This window comes from Pseudogymnoascus verrucosus (assembly GCF_001662655.1).
Source record: "Pseudogymnoascus verrucosus strain UAMH 10579 unplaced genomic scaffold scaffold_23, whole genome shotgun sequence".
Taxonomy (NCBI): domain Eukaryota; kingdom Fungi; phylum Ascomycota; class Leotiomycetes; order Thelebolales; family Thelebolaceae; genus Pseudogymnoascus; species Pseudogymnoascus verrucosus.
In genome coordinates this window covers 179,658-197,843 of record NW_017263674.1, presented here as the reverse complement: position 1 = coordinate 197,843, position 18,186 = coordinate 179,658, and the positions used below count along the sequence as shown (strand labels likewise).

General features: G+C 50.3%; 6 protein-coding genes across 6 annotated transcripts; 2 read left to right on the top strand and 4 right to left on the bottom strand.

Moving 5' to 3' along the window:
* Positions 1-568: 568 nt before the first annotated feature.
* On the bottom strand, positions 569-2,586 carry VE01_05649 (uncharacterized protein). Its single transcript, XM_018275112.2, has 4 exons — positions 1,632-2,586; positions 1,412-1,576; positions 1,267-1,357; positions 569-1,214 (listed from the first exon to the last, which is right to left on the bottom strand). The coding sequence occupies exons 1-4, from the start codon at positions 2,176-2,178 to the stop codon at positions 587-589; spliced, it is 1,431 nt and encodes a 476-aa protein (XP_018130141.1). The 5' UTR covers positions 2,179-2,586; the 3' UTR covers positions 569-586.
* A 293-nt stretch (positions 2,587-2,879) lies between these two features.
* Positions 2,880-4,685, bottom strand: VE01_05648 (uncharacterized protein). Its single transcript, XM_018275111.2, has 2 exons — positions 4,096-4,685; positions 2,880-4,046 (listed from the first exon to the last, which is right to left on the bottom strand). The coding sequence occupies exons 1-2, from the start codon at positions 4,463-4,465 to the stop codon at positions 2,953-2,955; spliced, it is 1,464 nt and encodes a 487-aa protein (XP_018130140.1). The 5' UTR covers positions 4,466-4,685; the 3' UTR covers positions 2,880-2,952.
* A 1,739-nt stretch (positions 4,686-6,424) lies between these two features.
* On the bottom strand, positions 6,425-7,932 carry VE01_05647 (uncharacterized protein; the record flags this gene model as incomplete). Its single annotated transcript, XM_018275110.2, has 2 exons — positions 7,385-7,932; positions 6,425-7,319 (listed from the first exon to the last, which is right to left on the bottom strand). Exons 1-2 carry the CDS (start codon positions 7,792-7,794, stop codon positions 6,425-6,427), a joined length of 1,305 nt encoding a protein of 434 aa, XP_018130139.2. The 5' UTR covers positions 7,795-7,932.
* A 1,129-nt stretch (positions 7,933-9,061) lies between these two features.
* On the bottom strand, positions 9,062-11,424 carry VE01_05646 (uncharacterized protein). Its single transcript, XM_018275109.2, has 6 exons — positions 10,939-11,424; positions 10,566-10,865; positions 10,079-10,504; positions 9,548-10,010; positions 9,307-9,477; positions 9,062-9,240 (listed from the first exon to the last, which is right to left on the bottom strand). The coding sequence occupies exons 1-6, from the start codon at positions 11,152-11,154 to the stop codon at positions 9,173-9,175; spliced, it is 1,644 nt and encodes a 547-aa protein (XP_018130138.1). The 5' UTR covers positions 11,155-11,424; the 3' UTR covers positions 9,062-9,172.
* A 373-nt stretch (positions 11,425-11,797) lies between these two features.
* On the top strand, positions 11,798-13,951 carry VE01_05645 (uncharacterized protein; the record flags this gene model as incomplete). Its single annotated transcript, XM_018275108.1, has 5 exons — positions 11,798-12,210; positions 12,285-12,960; positions 13,011-13,433; positions 13,480-13,893; positions 13,946-13,951. 5 exons carry the CDS (start codon positions 11,798-11,800, stop codon positions 13,949-13,951), a joined length of 1,932 nt encoding a protein of 643 aa, XP_018130137.1.
* Positions 13,952-14,223: 272 nt separating this feature from the next.
* VE01_05644 (uncharacterized protein) lies at positions 14,224-17,800 on the top strand (the record flags this gene model as incomplete). Its single annotated transcript, XM_059463720.1, has 7 exons — positions 14,224-14,554; positions 14,621-14,807; positions 14,878-16,282; positions 16,345-16,617; positions 16,668-16,812; positions 16,869-17,699; positions 17,772-17,800. Exons 1-7 carry the CDS (start codon positions 14,551-14,553, stop codon positions 17,798-17,800), a joined length of 2,874 nt encoding a protein of 957 aa, XP_059319684.1. The 5' UTR covers positions 14,224-14,550.
* Between the last annotated feature and the right edge of the window lie 386 nt (positions 17,801-18,186).

Sequence of the window (18,186 nt, the reverse complement as noted above, 5' to 3'; positions counted from 1 at the left end):
TCCTTCCCTAGTAGGTCGTTCCTTCCCTCTGGAGCCCGTCGTTCTTTCCCCCATTGAAATAATTTTAAGGGTCGTTATTTCTCTATTTTAACTATTTCATTGGCCGCTCCTCTGATTATAACAACCCTTCAAACGCGGATATGCGCTGAGAACCCAGCCAGTAATGAAATGAACCTGGTTCGCACGCAGTAATGTTCTGTGCCGCTTATACAGGGGTTTATAGAACTTGTTAAGATAGTTTATCCATAGATTTGACGCTGGTTGCGGATGTGTTAGTGAGTCGTTGAGTCGGTCGAATCTGCCATGTTCGACTGGCCACAGTAGGCTACCTGGTGGCATACTTGCTGCCTCCCCCAGATCGTACCGTATTATTTTAACATTATATAAGTTGAATGGTGCACCGTCGAAATAGAGGTAGTTATGACTATCTCATAAGAGCTATGGGCGGGATATTTTACGAATTATATAACGAGACGGCAAGCCGGACACGGTTTTCAGGGTTCTTGCTGAATTAAATTTACCGCTTTTATATAACACAAGATTTATATTGCTAAAGCATCTAGCTAAACCTCCATGCTACCCTTGCTTATTTACAAGAGCGTTTCTTGATCAGAGTAGCCGAATCAAGAACAGTGTTATTCCCGCTTGCAATGAACTGCGTGCTCAAGTGCGTGCAGTTATGCACGGTAAACAAGTTCCATCCGTAGGCAGAGATCACCTTGCGCGATGTAGACACATACGGCGTATCCGGAACATCCAAGCCATCATAATGGCCCGCAGCGCCGTTGACAAGATACCAAGGGGCCTTCGGGTTGTTCTCAATCTCCGTCGCCGTGCCATTGTTGACCGCTGCGTGGCGCTCGTAGAAGTGCTTATGCCCGTGCAGGACAAGATCAACGCCATACTCAAGCAGGAGCGGCTCAAACGCGAGTTGGCACTCAATGCACTCCGTCGTGCTGACGTACCATGGACGATGTCCTGCAGCGACTACCCAGGGAGTCTTCTTGCGGTTGACAGAGGCGAGATCCTTCTTCAGCCAAGCGATTTGGGCGCCGGAGACGGCAAAGGGGCCGGCATTTTCGGCGCCCTCTCCACCGGGCTCATCAGGCGCGTTGAGGAAGTCGGTCTCCGTGTTGAATTGGATGAAGTGCACGGAGCCGTGGTCGAAGGAGTACCAGAAGTTTCCGACGCCGCCGGACTCCGCGGAGGGCATGCTAGAGGAGAGTTAGCTTCTGATACGTGGTGGATCTAGTGGAATATACGTACTTCCAGTGGGCCTGGTAGCCGGTGAAATTCAACTGTCCAGGCAAGCAAATGGTCAGGTCACTTCCGTTGTCGCAGTTTGCCTCATGGTTGCCTGGATAAATGTTAGTTTATGCATAGCAGGTAGCTGGCGCGATTGGGAACTAACCAGGGCCAACCATGTAGGGCTTAGCGCTCGAGAGTCCCTCAGTCTGGTTGTAGAACTGGTTGAGGATCTTGTCATACTCGGCGCCGCCATCGGTCTTGTTGAGCGGGGTGACATATCCCGCTTTCTCCTCCTTGAGCCAGGCATCGGCGTAGGCGATGTCACCAACTAGAAGGTATTGATTAGCTGGTGATAAAACAACGAAAATAAATTGACGACGAACCGTGCCAGATAAAGTCGTAGCTGTTCTTGAACGTCGTTAAGGACTCGATGGTGGTGTGCTCGCCGGGCTTGAGAGGGTTGCTGGCGCCCTTTCCAACTGTGGTGCTAAGACCATCGGGGCCGAAGGTACCCATATCACCGATCATGGCAAAGCTGAACTCGTCGTTGTCGCCCGCGGAACGCGCAGTTGTGAACGTATACGTCTGAGTAGCACATTGAGGCCTGTAGTAGTAAGTGGTGTCCGGCTTGAGGTCGCTGATGACAACATGGTTGTTGTAAGTAGACGATGTAGGGTAGGTAGTGGAGATCTTTGACTTGGCGGAACTCTTGAGAACGTTCTTCTCATGTTTATTGTAGTACACAGTAGGGTTGGTCAACTGCTCATTTGTGTTCCAGCTAACGGCCATGCCCTTATCACCAGCATAAGCCAGGCGGATCTGGGTAGGGACAAGAGCGTCGCTACATGGCTGGGTAGCCAGAGGCTTGGAAGCTAGAGCAGATGCGGCGAAAGTAGCCACGAAGGCAGCAGCACCTAGAGAGGAAAACATGGCCAATACGGAGGCAAATGAACCTGGAGGAAGGGGTACCCAGCTATACGACTTACCGACGTCCTGGAAACGCGATGGGGATCATCTATTTAAACTAATAAATGATTCCCAGCTCCTCAACAAGAACATCCCCGTACCTGAGCCGTCCCGAGTACACTAGATAGTTGCATGGCTTTCCTGTATTGTATCAGCAGGATTGACCTCTAAGACGAATCTACATCTTCGTGCGAGCCCACGTGTAGGCCCACGTGCTGAATCCCCTTATCATCGACGTTCAAGCGGCGATCTAGCGCAATAATCAAGGAACAATTGCAAGTCTTGTTTTATGCGCTTAACTAGAACAGGATTAAGGCAGAACACTATAACCCTTGACATAAAGCTTCTCTGTACCAGTAAAATGTCGCCAATTACACGTCCCCTAGCTTGAAGATCGCGGCACGGAGATTAAACGCGGGGATACCAGAAATACCTGCAGTAGCACTGCTCGATGTGGGTAGGCTGCTCTAGAAGCGTGGCTTGGATTTGCTTATTTAAGCTACGACGTTGCTTTCCTCATACAAGATTTCCCAACAGCATCTCTCTGTACTTCGGTGGGGGGACAAGGTTGCGATAAAATTACGTTTGATCGGCGAATCACGATCACAGTACTGTATACTCGAGCTGCGTGGTAGGGAGGTGATTTAGAATCATCACATTTATGATGCCTTGTCAATACATACTCCAAGATCGGTGGTAACCTTGTCAAACTAGAATACTGTATCCAAGTGATACGCTCTAAAACCCAGCCAAAACCTTCGTATCCTCAGCAACAGCACCCTTCAAAGCCTTAGGATCTAAACCAAGCGCTTTGAGAATCGTTGGCGCAATCTGTTTCGTGGACGCCTCATGGTTGACCTTGGTCTTCTTGAGCCCCGGTGCGCTAACGAAGCAAGCCACCTTCCTATCATCCGCATTGATACCGCCATGCTCAGCAATCTTTGCAGTGCTCGTAGTGTAAATAATGCCCTCGGTCGGCCTGACAATGATGTCCGGTACCGCAGAATCGGTCAGCGGGTTGCCGTAGCCAAGGTCGACGAGGCGATCGCCGTAAATAATATCCTCAATCTGTAGGGCTTTGCGTTGCTTATTAAGACCTGCAACTGCTGTCTCTGTCTTGGTTTGGTCCTTAAGGAAGATCAGAGCAATGTCGTCGGTGGTGGCATGAAGGACGTCGACACCAGTGGCGGCGGAGACCAGATCGCCATTGATCTTCGCATACTTTGTTGGGTCAATGGGTGCTTGCCCATGCTTGGAGGCCACAACAATCAATGTCTCGTCGTAGACACCCTTAGCCTTGAGGGCGGCGACAATTTGACCCAGAGAAGCATCGACGAAGTCGAGAGCCTTTAGGAGCTGGGGTGTGAAGTCAAGGGTTTTGGCCACATAACCGCTCGTCTTCTGTGCAACCGAAACGGCCTGGAAGTTCCCTCCGAAGAGTGTTGGGACACCAGTCAGCTTCTCTTGGACCTCGGAGTGCTCCGGGGTGGTGCCGTTCATGATCCACTCAATAAACGCGTTCACGTGCAGCTGGTCATATGCAATGGTCGCGTCGGTGGTGACTGGGACGGCCGCGATCTCGGGGAAGTAGCCAACGGAAAGACCCTTGCCTGATGGGCCACGGACAAGGTCGTAGGCAGGGTGCTTATCAGTATAAGCGGTTTGGTGGCCGGCCTCGTGCACGACTTCAAAGACTGTATTGACGCGGGAACGCTGGTGAGGGTACACGTTTGTGCAGACTCCATTGACGAGGGTTTGCGGAAGGTTCAATGGGTTGATGCCACCGGAGTAAAGGAGCGTCGAATCATAATCTTTACTCTCATCAAAGGCAACTAGAGTAGTTAGCCAGTATCCTGAACGAATCAGCTTCCCTCAGCTTACCTTCAGCACCAGCAGGACCCTGGCAGTTAGTGCCCGTAGTAGAAAATGGCAGCCAGAACTTCCGGTCATAGGTATCATCGTACCAGACACCGTGGGTTCTTGGGCTCGCACCCGAGAATAAATTCATCGCACCTGGGAACGAATCCGAAGGAGCAGATGTGTATGCGTCGGTAAATTCATAGCCAGTCTCGAGGAGCTCCGCAATAGTCGACTTTGGGCGAAGTGCAACATACTTGGGCACATCAGAGCTGTGCAGACCATCAATGCTGATCGCCACGACATGCTTGTATACCGTCTTGGATCCCTTCTTGTCAGAAGCAAGCGATACGCCGCCAAGGGCGGCAATAGCGAGCAATGATTGCAAAAGCATGATTATAATTATTAATTGACTTCAGCAAGGATGATCTGGGGTAAGGTAGGGACTGATATGATAGAATGAAGGGAAATAGTCACTTTTTATAACTGCTGCTCCGCGTCGTTGAGGGCGATCTTTGAGGCGAAGCTTTCGAGCCCCACCTTTTTCAAAAGCTTGTCCCGTCTTTACAAAGCTTGTTGCTGTTGTGCTTCTTCTCACCTTCGTTGACTTATTGATCTTCTTCCCGCGTATATCCTTTAGGTCCACTAGAAACGTAGTGACAGCGCACGTGTTGCTGTAACCGGGTCTAGCTACCCGCTAGAACAGGTCTCAAACAAGCTATCTAAGCCCCCTCCCGTCAATTCTAGGGCGATCTCAACATGATAATGACAGGTGCCCCACCCTGTTTACCGTGCCATCGGTATTGTTCCTGAAATTGTGGTAGTTGGCAAGAAACATCATGACAAATCAATTGGTATCCAAGTGGTCACTGTGCTCATCATTACTGGCAATTTTACTTGCCAGCTATTTTTCTAACATCCATGGAATAAACCAATTCCAACTTGCTCTTCCACGACTTGCTTTAGCCAAAAGGGCAGATAGCACAATATGCGGCATTTTTTTTTGTTGGGCCGCCTCTATAACACCGCGACATATATTTCCAGTGAGTAAGTTAGAGCTGCAAATTTGGTGGGATAGTCGATTACTCCTCTTCTACAACCCGAGCCTTACACGGCTAATAGTCTTCATAAGAGCCGTAACATGTACACTACAAGTCTTCGCATAACTTGTGTGATATGCCAGCACACACCAGCAGAACCGTATTTGTATCCTCTGAGCTATCTATCTGAAAAGAAAAAGACTATGGGTTTTCAAGGATGAAGCTGAGCCGGCTCTGAGTAGGATTGATCAAAAGCGGCGCGATGTCACATGAGCAAGAGTGAGGAGCTTAATTGATATCCCAGTGGCATAACTACTCGTCTTCACCTTGCCTATGCAAGGAGGCGGCGTTAGAGACAAGGACCGCCCTTTTACTTTTTAAATCGTCCACTCTCTTCGCTTACCTGTTGAGGGCCAATCCCTTCTTCTCCTCGACGAGGACTCTGATCTCTTGACGCTCCCGTAACAACATTCCTTCTAATACTAGGCCCACTGCGTCATCAGCCGTTTCTAAGCCAGCACCTAAGCCCTAAGATCAGAGAGATACGAAGATGTATGTACGCGCTCTACACGAAACGTTTATTCCAATTCCATGTCCGTTCAAACACACCCCAAGCGCTGTCTACCACCATTATGACTAACATGGTCCGCAATAGTAAGAGGTACTTTAATTCAGAGGTTGAGCTCACACCACATCCAACACTGTGCCATGCTATCCTGGGCTCTCGAGGCACCAGAGTCAGAACGTCAATATCAGGGTTGGTTCGAGATATAGCCCCATTGCCGTACGATATGCAGCGGCAACTGAAGGCTATATTGAGCTGTAGTTCGCCAACCCCCCACGCACGCACTCTGAAGCCCTGCCTTGCCCTCTCAAGGACGATATCACTGTTGGTGATGCTATGGAGAGGGCTTATTAGGGGTCTACATCACATCCCCGCGGTCGGTGCAGTACCTTGCTTAATAACATCGAAACTGAAGCAATAATCTAGTTAGCGGAATCAAATTATACCTTAGGCGCAGTCCTAGTCATTATTTGAAGCCTAAGACCAACACAAAGCAAATAGAGCAAAGTCCATACTAGAATTTCGATATACGATTCGGATACTGTTCGTCGTCTAGTTTCTTAGAACCACATCAGGTCGAATATTTAATTTCTGGGACATCATCGCCAGACAGTTTATAGAATAAGAATATATGACAACATTATGTATATGATTGCTCGCAAAACCCCAAATGATATATCGCGCCAACTAGATTAGTCCACGGACACAAAACCCGCCTTCCCCCCCGACCCCACCAAGTCAACAAATCTCAAATCATCCCCCGACTCCTCCGATACTCATCAGTTGATACCGCAACCTCCCCACTCAACTCCGCCGGTGGCCCCTGCGGCAACGGCGGCGTCGCCAGCTCCACGGGGTTCGGAATATATGACGTATGCGCGTGGCTGATGTAAGAGTCGCGGCTATTGGGCGAGTATGCGGTGAAATTCTCGCTCTGCGGCGACAGATAGCCCTTGCCCCCCGCCTGTGAGCCGTCGAAGGATTCCGTGTTGCCCGTCCAGCGGGTCTCGGGCTGTTCGGGCTGTGGGGGCGGAGTCTTGGGTCGGCGCTTGCGGCGGAGGTAGAAGATGGCTGCGATGATGAAGGCGAGAAGTGCGGCGCCGCCAATGGCTACTCCTGCGATTCCGCCAGTGCTAAGGCCTTTCGAGCCTGAAGATGTGGCTGCAGCACTCGGGGATTCTGTTGGGGAGGAGGATGATTCGGAGTTGGTTATCGTAGTCGGACCAGATGTCGAGCTGGAACTTTCCGATGGAGAAGGAGAAGATGAAGATGGACCTTCTGAACTAAGGTTGGCGTACGCCTCGCAGTCGGAATTAGGTACGGCCAATGGACACGTTGGGTCCTGACACAGCGAAAAGAGTTGAGGGGCTTGCTTTGGATTCAGCGAGACGGCTGGAGCGCAGCGAATATTGTACCGGCTGTTCATGAGCAGAGCCAACGATTGCGCGTCTGTCGTCGAGAAGCCATAGTACTCGGATGAGAGGGTGAGCTGGTTGATGAAATGTCCGATCTCAGTGAAGTTGAGACTCATGAACTTGTGGACGTAGGCGGGATTGGGGGGTCTTCCAGTTGTAGGGCTAGCAGGTGGATTTGAACATCCAAATATATAGGCGAAGGCAGTGTAGAAATGGCCGAAGAGGCGGCTGTTAGGCATTAGTTAGCATATGATCGATACAATTGCGGTAGGGTTATACGAGGGGGGACATACTATTCATTTGTCGTATTCCTGAGTTCAACAGTCTCTGTCTTGCCGCTCATGAAGTTGACTAGTGGTAGAATACCTCCATCATCGAGCCAATTGATGCCGACAGCTTGGTTGTTTAGGTTCGTCGAGGCAATGCTACCATTGAAAAATGGCAAGAGATTGACGGGAACGCCATCATGAACACCTGGATTGAGGATCCCCGTCAACCCATCCGGGACACTGCCTGACTCGATCGAGGCCGCCGCCGGTCCACCAAAGGCCAGAGAGACTATGCCTTGCATCATTTTGAGCTGGTTCGCCTCGGATGCCGAGCCATATTTGACCTCCGTATAGTAGTCGCATATCGAACTGTTACTTGGTCTTTGTGCGATAGCGACGCCGAGGACCATGAAGTATAGATATATCAGTATCATCGCAATGGCAAAATTCGCGATGAAGTGTCAAAAAAGGAGGTTTTTTGTCGCAATGCATTATGCGCTACGTGGGGGGACAGGCCATTTTGAATGCAACGCCGAATACAAGTGCTATTATAAGACTGGGCTGGGCCGAGACTTTCTCACCTGGGGATCGCCGGCGTGCAGCATGTACAGCCCAGTTCTGAGGAGACAAAAGTAATATGGGGGAATCATTAGCTTCTAGTAGATGCGCTAGTTAGGTATGATAGACTGGTATCGAAACTTTGTGGGAGGGTGCCAATTCACGAGCCACAGAGAAGCTACAGTGAGCATTTTGCTTCTCTCAGCTCCAAGAAAGTAGAACAGTAGAGTACTCCGCAGGGACGGGATGAGGCTTGGCTTGAGTAGTGGCGGAAACTAGCGGTGCCATATATTGACGCTAATATGGTTGGAGAATGCCGCCATAAAGGATACTGGTTGTATTCCCATTCCGGTGGGCATTGCCAAGCAAGTAAGCGGCACGACCAAGATTGTGCGTGTGCTGTATGTAGAGTACAACGTAGGAGAATAGTTGAAACATACACAATATGGCTTACAGGGTATGCTTACTCTGTCTCTTCTGTGGTGTTCTCGGCAGACATATGTAATGCCAATGCATGTTTCCAGGATGCTGTGGTAGGATGCTGTGGTGGGATGTTGCCGTAGGATGCGCCACAGAACAAAATGGGAAAGGTGCAGTCAGCCTTACCCTTGGCAGGTGATCTTATGTGATCTTAACGGATGGCCAAGGAGTAGGGCACATTCAGCCCCAATGACCTTCACGTAAAACCAATAATCATCATCCATCTACTCTTCAGCCACCAACCACCATCCAACTTCTCAAACACCCCCGACTCTATCAGTGCAAACGCATTTTTTCCCCCCTTCAGACACAACACAGCTACCCAGCGTGCTCTCACAGTACGTTCCCTGTCCCCTCTGAGTAGGTGGCAACGAAAGTCCCAGCCCGCCCGACAAACCTACCTGCATATAGAACGCCACAAATAACAGCCTCGTCTAAAGTTCCACACTTAATTCATCGATGTTGTACGATTGGACGTCATAGCGTTCATCCGGCCTCACATGCTGTAGTCATGATTGGAGCCACGTTAGGAGCGAGAAAAAGCATGGCGAGACTTCAGTGAAACAGCTTTAAGAGGGACTGGGCTCGCTCAGCTAGCCTTGGAGGACGAATGCTCTCTCTGGTGTACGCGTTGTCCAAAACTTGATTCTAGAAGCTGTAGTTCACAGTTCACTTATAACTATTCTAGCTTAACCACAGCCTAGTTGTGAATAATGAATATATTATAACATAACTGACAAACAAGTAAATGAAACTTTCTAATATACACGATCACTAAGGCTGGTTCTCCAAGTGCTCAACAGCCGCTACTTTCGTTTCATAATCGTTCTGCCGGGCAAATTCTATGATTTGTGAGTTAGCTATTGAATCGTCCTCGCTATAATAAGTATAGGGTTTAAGCAACTTACGGTCTACTTTAGTATATTTGAACTTTCTTGCTGGAACTTTATTATCAAAGAGCAAGTCAATCTCGCCAAAGGAGCGGTCCTTGGTCTCAGGAAGGCGGAACCAACACCAGATATTGCAGAGGAGATTGGTTCCGGCATAAAAGAGTGCTGATTTTGCGCCCCAGTTCCAGCCTATGGATTGGACGTCAGCATAGGTCAGAATTACTCAAGAGGTTATAGTAGCTTGACCAGGGATTCTTACCAATAGGCGAAAGCATGCGCGGTGTGACGGAATTGGAGAAAATTCCTGTGAGGTTGTATACAAATCTCCCGATGGCTATCGTCTTGTACCTCAATCTCCCTGACGGTGTCTCAGCCACGATGGGATAACAAGCAGGTCCGATAGTAATCATATTGCACAGTGTTGATATGACCAAGAGGATACCAATTGCCATTTCGATGTTCTTTCCACTAGCGAAACCGAGACCACCTATGGTGATGAGACAGACGAACATAAATGTTAGCCCGCTCATATAGATTGTTGCTCGGCCGAGATGGGGAAACAGAAACCAGCAAATTACGCCGCCGACAATGTAGCATGCGGAAAGGGAGATGTTGATGTTGAACGCCTGGATTTCAGAAAACCCCGCAGCGCGGAGAAAGAGGACAGAGTAGCCAAGGATGGCATTGCCGCAAAGGATTTGGGCGGCCCACACTACGCAGTTCTAAAATAAAAGAGAAATAGTCAGTTACACATTCCCGACGCGGCGTGATGGAAAGGGGGCATGATTACTATTTCAGTTCGTCGAAGATTAGTTCCATGGAAACACTCCCAGAAGCTTGCATCACCCGTCTCGGCTTTCTCTAGAGCCGTCGTATGCCTGATATATGCCAGTGTTGCGTTCACTTCCCGCTCTCTATCTGGCGAATCTTCGCGAAGACGCATCAGGCTTTCTCTTGCCTCATCCACCTTGTCTCGCCGGACTGAATTCCAGGGAGATTCAGGGGCGAGGTATGCGCCAATCATTAGAGGGATGGGCCAGACCCATTGGAGGGCGAACGGGAGACGCCAAGCGAGATCGCCCTCAACGCCTGCTACGGCTCGGACGACACCAGAGGAGAGGAGAATACCGGCACCCCAGCACATGCAGACATAGGCGGTGACATACGGTCGGAGGACAGTGGGAACGACCTCGGAAGCGTATGCTGTAGAGAGGGTCTAGATGGTAATAACAATATTAGCCGGGTTACTGCGCTCTGCAAGTCAAGTCGAGGCGTACCTGGAAGACACCCCACGAAATACCACACATCGCCTCCCCAAAGGCTAAGACGGACAGCGACGGCGCAAAAAAAGGGATAAAGATCGTCACTGTCATCCACCCCATGAAAATCATCATGGTTACTCGACAACCAAATCGGTCTTGGCAGTATGCGTTCACCAACAGCCCAGCAAGTTGGCCAACAACAGCTGAGTTAGACAGACCCGATTGCCAGGCGGGAGTAATGAGGTTCGTTCCCGATGTTTCGTCGAATGAGCCAAATCGGTTTTGGAACTGTGACTGGGCGTAAAATGAAGTGATCTGTAGGAGACATTAGGGCGACCATTCTAAATAAACGGAGAAGTCAATCAATGATTCAGGAAGCGCTACTGACAATGACAAGATCATATCCCTCCATAATGAGACTAGTAGACAAGAACATGGCCCAGAAGACAGCCTTCTTATACTTCTTCAAGGCCTGGCGCACCGTCAACTGGCGGTCGGCTGCATCGCTCTCTTGCGCATGGTGGATGAGCTCGATAACCTCAGGGTTGCTCAGGTCAAGTCCTTGGAGCTCATGCTCAGTCGGGACGACCTTTTCTGTTGCCATGGCGACTTGCGTAGCATAAGTTGATTGTCAAAGCTGAGGTGATATAAGGAACCTGAGGAGATATTTGGTATGGTATCGAATAGCTTTTAATTTGGTTCCATCGAGGTGATCATATACTCATGCGTACCCCGCATAGACCTCGTGGAGGATAAGCTATTAACAGATGTTGGATCAGCTATACAGCTAAACCCGCAACGAAGCAGTTTGGTATCCGAGCCATGGGCAGGGCCAAGGCGGCTCGGAGTTCGTGGGGTGAGGTGGAATTTCGTGGGGTTGACGTTTTGTGGGGTAAGCTACACTGGAAGCTAGACTATTAGTGTAGAGCTTGGCGTTCGGGGTGCGGGGTTCCGCTCAATTGGTGCTCCGGTGGGGTGGGGTGAGGGTTGACATTGCGAGGGGTCGAAGTTGGGGTTTTATTACATGGAGACAGCTCTATCCATCACCCACCGTCCACCGAACAGTGGAGCATGTATAAAACATCAAGGCTGGCACGTTTTTTCTATCAAGCATCTGTCATTGGCTCATAAATAATCAGCATAAGCTACTGTAGAGGCGCTACTATATTCTGCCTGAGTTTATATATTCTTCTCTCATACATAATTTTATATCAAGATAGACAGGGCTACCTTCCTCCATCTCAATCATGGCACACGCACACCCACAGACGGCCTTTTCGAATACTACCTTTCCCAAGCCATCTTTCATCAGCCGCCGGCGCGAAATAGTTTACCAAAGCACCCTACTCTACCAACTTGACGTCCTCAAGTCGACAGGCCGCTACGATGCCTTCAAGTTGCAATGGGACCCTTCCTACAACGATAAACCAAACGTGTGGCCAGTCCCAAATCATCTGTTCTGGGACTCCGACGTTGCGAAGTGGATTGAGGGCGCCTGCTACTTTCTGCTCTGGAAACACAACGAGACTATCGATGGCGCTGTGAAGGAGCTGGTTGACATGATCCGCGCAGCACAACAGCCGGATGGGTACCTCAACATCCACTTCACTGTCGTGGCTCCTGAGAAGCGTTTTGTGTGCTTGCGAGATTTTCATGAATTGTAAGATGCCTTGTCCCCACCCTTGAAGATATTGCGAAATTAGTAAGTACGGTTACTGACATGGTTGCGGGCAGGTACAACGCTGGTCATCTCATCGAAGCTGCGCTTGCGCATAACAAGCACTATGGTACCGACGATCTCATGGAGCCAATCCTCAAGTATGTCGATTTGCTACACAAAACCTTTGGTCCAGGCCCGGAGCATAGGCATGGTTACCCTGGACACCCAGAAATCGAACTGGCACTTCTCCGCTTATTCGAACATACACGGGATTCTCGACATCTAGATCTCGCTCGTTATTTCATCGAAGAGCGTGGGAACCCAACTGGACAGGGTGGACGGCACTATTTTGATGTCGAAGCCGAGGAGAGAGGAGAGAGCCCACATGACATGATGGTGTATTGGCCTGCCGAGAGGCCGTACCAGTACTATCAAGCACATGAACCTATCATCGATCAGCCTACCATTGAAGGGCACAGCGTGCGGGCGATGTATTTGCTCACGGCTGTGGCCGATCTCGTCCGGCTCGACGGTTCGAAAGACAACAAGCCTAAGCGAGACGCTCTGGAGCGACTGTGGTCGAATATGGTAGATAAGAAGATGTATTTGACGGGGGGGGTTGGAGCACATAAGCAGTGGGAGGGTTTCGGAATCGATTACTTCCTCCCATCCGGAACCGATGAAGGCGGATGCTATGCCGAAACCTGTGCAGGAATTGGAGTCATGATGCTCGCGGAGAGATTACTTCAGGTGGGTTTCATATTACTGACGATTGTCACGGACGACTAACTTTTGTGAAGCTCGATTTGGACGGGAAAGTCGCCGATATCATGGAGCTGTGCTTTTACAATGCCGTTATGACAGGAATGTCTGCTGACGGGAAGCGATTCACATATGTCAACCAGCTCGCATCGACTGATACTGACTTGTCACAGCGAGCTGAGTGGTTCACTTGCGCTTGTTGTCCCCCTAATGTCACTCGATTGTTTGGGTACGTTGGCGGATATCTGTGGACCTCGAAAGTGGACGATAGAAGTTTATCCGTGAACGTCCACATGTACTCCTCGGCAACGCTATCTGTCGATGTTGGGGGCGCCACAGTCGAAATCGAGCAGGTGTCAAACTGGCCGTGGGAAGGGAAGATGGAATTTGCTGTTAGGAATGCATCCGATGTGCCGACGACAATCAACCTCCGAATTCCCGGTTGGGCAACTGAGTGGACGGTGCGTCTCCGAGAACAGATACCGAGCAATGCTAATCCGTTTCCAGATATCACCAGACTTACCTAGCCCTCAAGTTGTGAAGGGATACTTAATGCTTCCTGCGGATTGGCTCAGGGATAATCCGAACTTCACACTCAACATTCCTTTGAAGTCGAGATTTGTGTCTCCGCATCCGTACACGAATCAGGACATCATAGCGCTGGCGAGAGGGCCTCTGGTTTACTGTCTTGAAGACGTCGATAACCCATGGGTGAATGACCATTTTAAGAGCCTTGTTCTTGATCCTGCGGCGGCTATTTCTGAGACTGAAGCGTCAATTCCAGGGACGGGAGAGCCATATGTCGCATTGACCGGGCAGAACTGTGCGTCTTTCCTCAGCGTTGATGCAAGTCTCGCCCCGCAATTGCCTCGTGGATCTACCACACAGGAGAGTGATGTAAAGGTCGACAAGCTAAACTTTGTTCCTTACGCGCTGAGGGACAATCGTGGCGGAAAGGGCCATATGCGAGTAGGAATGAGGAGGTTGTCATAGTAGCTAGAATAGTACAGTACACTCTGAACATAGAATAGACTTGCTTGCGGTTGTTAAAACTCAAATTTGTCGATGTACCGTGACGCGTGACTGACGACAGAATCGTTATCGTCACGATATTCGTAGAAGCTCTTATCCGGCCGGAAAGGAAAGCAGGGTCCGTCCGATGTGGGGTCGTCGGGGGACCCGCTTACACAACTGTAGATGTTAGAATGCGGGGTAACTCCGGTGGGGTTACCTACCAAGCATGGGGGTGCCATTCAGGGCAACAACAGCTTGAGCGGCAGATCCGGGGCCTGGGCGGTACTCGAGCACCACCAAATCTACCCCGGTTACATGCAATGTGTGCGCGCATTTCCCCTAATACACCATTACAGAACTCTAACAATACCGTTCGAGTGCCGTTTTGATGTCAACCCTGTCAACTCTACCTGGCACGTGAGACAGAGGCAGAACGAGACAGTATATGCTGGTCCCTTCCCCCACAGGAACCCGAAGACTCTATCTCCAACCCCTACCTAAACGACTAAACGACTACCAATCGCCCTTATAATTGGTGATTGTGACTGGTAGACCGTGCCGGACATGGGTAAGCAAGCTCTGGAGGCCCGCCTCTGAACTCCTACTCCATTACTAACTGGTCTATCCATGATAGATCAGAGCGCTAGACTCAGCATAAACGCTCTCGATGCGGCGCAGAGGAGCCACCTAGAGCGGCCCTTCAAGTGCCTCGAGTGCCACTATGCATTCCGACGCGTCGAGCATCTCACTCGCCACGCGCGTAGTCACAAGACTGAGCGATACCTGCAATGCAGCTACTGTCGCAAGGGCTTCTACAGACTGTAAGTTGGGTCAGCTTCAGTTCTGTTTCATCGAAGCACGTGATATTATCGGTCTAACAGCTAGCCGCAGCGACGCCCTGAAGCGCCATGAGAAGGTTCACTCCGAGCCCAAGCGTAGCGCGCTTGGAAGGGGGGCTCGAGCATGCCTTTCCTGCGCCGCGTCACGGACAAAGTGCAGCGGCCAGACCCCGTGCTCAACCTGCGAGAGGCGCTCCCTCGAGTGCCAGTATCCCGCGGCGGGCAAGAGCCGGCCGGAGAATCTGACCTCAACTCCTGAGGAAGCGTCGAATGGCTCGAGCGCCGAGCATATGGTAGCGAGTCCCCATGGATCGATCATGTCCTGGTCCAATGCCTCTCAGTCGCCGGTTGCCTCCAAGGGCCTTGACATTGGTTACCGCCCAGTCGTTGGTGACCAAGCTGGTGTAGGTGAGCATACTTTGAACCCTAAGAGTGGTGCTGAAATCAGGTACAACGGCCACTCTGCGCAGAATGGCCACTTATTTGATAATCCAATATCTCCATTGCGAGCCCAACTCCATGTTGCAGAGTCTCAGTCGCCAATGAACATCTCATCTCTAATTTCTGAAAATCAGACAATTTTCAGCTCTAATAACCCCCCACTGCCTAGCAGTCCTAGCTTTCAAAATACGGCAGTCTCCCAGCCTCCAAATACACAGAATGATTACCACGGACCTACCCAAGCCACGGAGCCGTGGTATCAAAATGGTTTCTCGTCCATAAACTGGCTGTCAGATGCTTGGACACCAGACTTCCCTATGGAGGACAGAGACGCGGGCATCGAACCATTTGATCAGAGGCCTTCTCATCTTCTCGGGAATGCACCTGGAATTGGCGCTGTGAGTTGTGCTATGACATATGAGAACGCAGCATTACACATGTCATCACCCCAAGAACGGAGTTCCCCTCACAGTTACCCATCTCCGATAGGGAATCAAGGCGCCGAAAGGTCACAAAGCACACCGTCTGCTGGCCACTTCTATATTGATGGAGACGGTGCGCGGCTACCTCGAGTCCGTAAGGCACCATATAGGACCGAGTCATTTACACCTACACACCACCATGAGAATGCAATGCATGGTGACGGATTCATCTTCCCAGAGGTTAGCGAACGTCTCGAGAACTCCACCCCCAACATCAAAGAGCTCCCGCACACAACATATAATGAGATTCTTCGAGTATTCAAACAGACGTGTATTATAAGTACACATTACTCACCGTTTGCAAGAGAAACGTTTCCCCCTATTAGAATTTTCAGCCAACTGGTTTTCCTTTATTTGGATAATTTCCAACCAATTCTCCCTTTTTTACACCATCCCACGCTCGATTTATCGACAATGCACTGGCTGCTAGTATTGTCTTTGGCCTCAATCGGAAGCCATTACATGGAATCCGAAGACAATGGTATTTTCATCGTTGCCATGCATGAATTTACACGTCGTGCAATCCAGACTGTTGTAAGCTCCAATTGCTAGCCACTCCATCGATTAAGTGAAGCCCTGACCATTCTTGTGAACAGATTGAAGCCGACGATGGTGCAAGACCTGACGGGCTAGTTTTAATACAAGCTAAGCTACTTAACATTATTGGGATCTCGTATGGTGGTGACACACGTCTGAAGAGATTTGTTAGTGCATACCAAAGCGATTTTAATTATTTCTGCTGCAGCGAATGGGCTTCATCAACGTCGCCAACCGGCTCTGATCTGTCTGGAAATTTAGCCACGGCAAGCAATGGCTGGAAAATTTGGTACAAGGAAGAAAGTCGTCGCCGGACTGGATACTGCGTATGGGTACGTTTACGTGGCAAGCTTAGCGGGCCAACTAACAAGCGATTTTGTAGATGTTAGACTGCATGTCGAGCTTTCACTTTAGAGCACGCTCAGTCCTGACCTTGGAAGATGCCAGAGTTCCCCTACCGTGTCAGGAAGTCCTTTGGGAGGCCGAGTCCGCACTTGACTGGCAGCAGCTCTACGGAGCCTCTACACGTAAGAAGCCTACCTCCCGAGGTCAACTCTAGGCTAGAATGCTTACGAAGCCTTAGCAAACCCCTCACTACATGCCGCCATCCAACTCGCATACGTGGAGAAGCATCTCCAATCGTCTATGGGCGAATTCAGCCGTATCCTCTGCATTCATGCCCTCTTCCGGCGAACCCATGAAGTAGCAGCCTTCTTCCAGCAGCCCCTCACTCTCTGGAGCCCGAAAGCAGAAAAGCAGAGTATAAGCATTATAGAAAAGTCTATGCCTGTCTGGCTCCCTGGTATTTCGACATATGCCAAATGGCGCAACTCGGCCTGCGACGTCCTCGACATCCTACACTGGCATGCTAACAGCGTCATTGGTGTCGCTTCTGGGATGGAACACCCCACGGTCCTACATCTCCACCTCGCCCGCGTCGTCCTCCTCACGCCATTGAGTCACATTGTGGGTCTGGCTAGCTTCCGCGCCGGAGAAGCTATACCAGCATCCGATGCTGAGTTGGCTAGCATGCAGGACTACGTCCGCCGCTGGGCGCAGGAGGACCAGTATAAAGCGCGCCTGGCCATGATCCATGCAGGGGTGCTATTTTGGCATGTACGCCGCTACTCAGCCGACGCGTTCTACGAGCCGGCCGGGGTGTTCCTCGCTACTCTCGCGATGTGGGCGTATGGGACATTTGCGACTTATACACCAGCGTTGAAAGACGGGGAGTCGCCCGAGGACGAGGACGACGTGGACGCATTGTTTCCAACGTTAATGCGGTTGGATCGGCCGGCAGATGATGAGTTGGTTCAGCTGTTTGTGAAGAAGGGTGGGGGAATGCGTGCAGTTGTTACGGGGGTGGGGAATCTGTGTGGCGCGCGGGGACCAATGCGCGTACTAATCGAGGGGCGTAAGTTGTTGATGGAGTTGAAAAGGTGGGGGGATAGTCGGAGGGCGGTCGGGACTCTAACCGCACTCATAGAATGGTGCCAGCAAGGTGCTTCCAGTTAGGATCTGTCTTTTCTGGTAGATATCTTGGAGAATGTCCGCGCCTATACTCGTGCGCCTATAATACCATATCATAATACGAACAGTGGGTTTTCGTATTCACTGAACTCAAATGGTCTCTTTCCATGTATATGCCACTGCAGTCTCTTGCCATTAGAAGCATGCCATGAATATAAATAATTGTGGTACAGTGCGGCGGCGAATACGAAGCATGCGTTCCTCCAATATACAAACTTAGTCTACAGTCTAGACTTTCTCAGGAGAACTCAGCGAGCAGTAACAAATATATCAGTAAGTAATACAATACTTTCGGTGCTTCTGATTGGACTACTACTGCTTGAGTTCGCCGCACAAGAGCTTCGCCAAGTGAAGCCGGAACCCAAGCGACG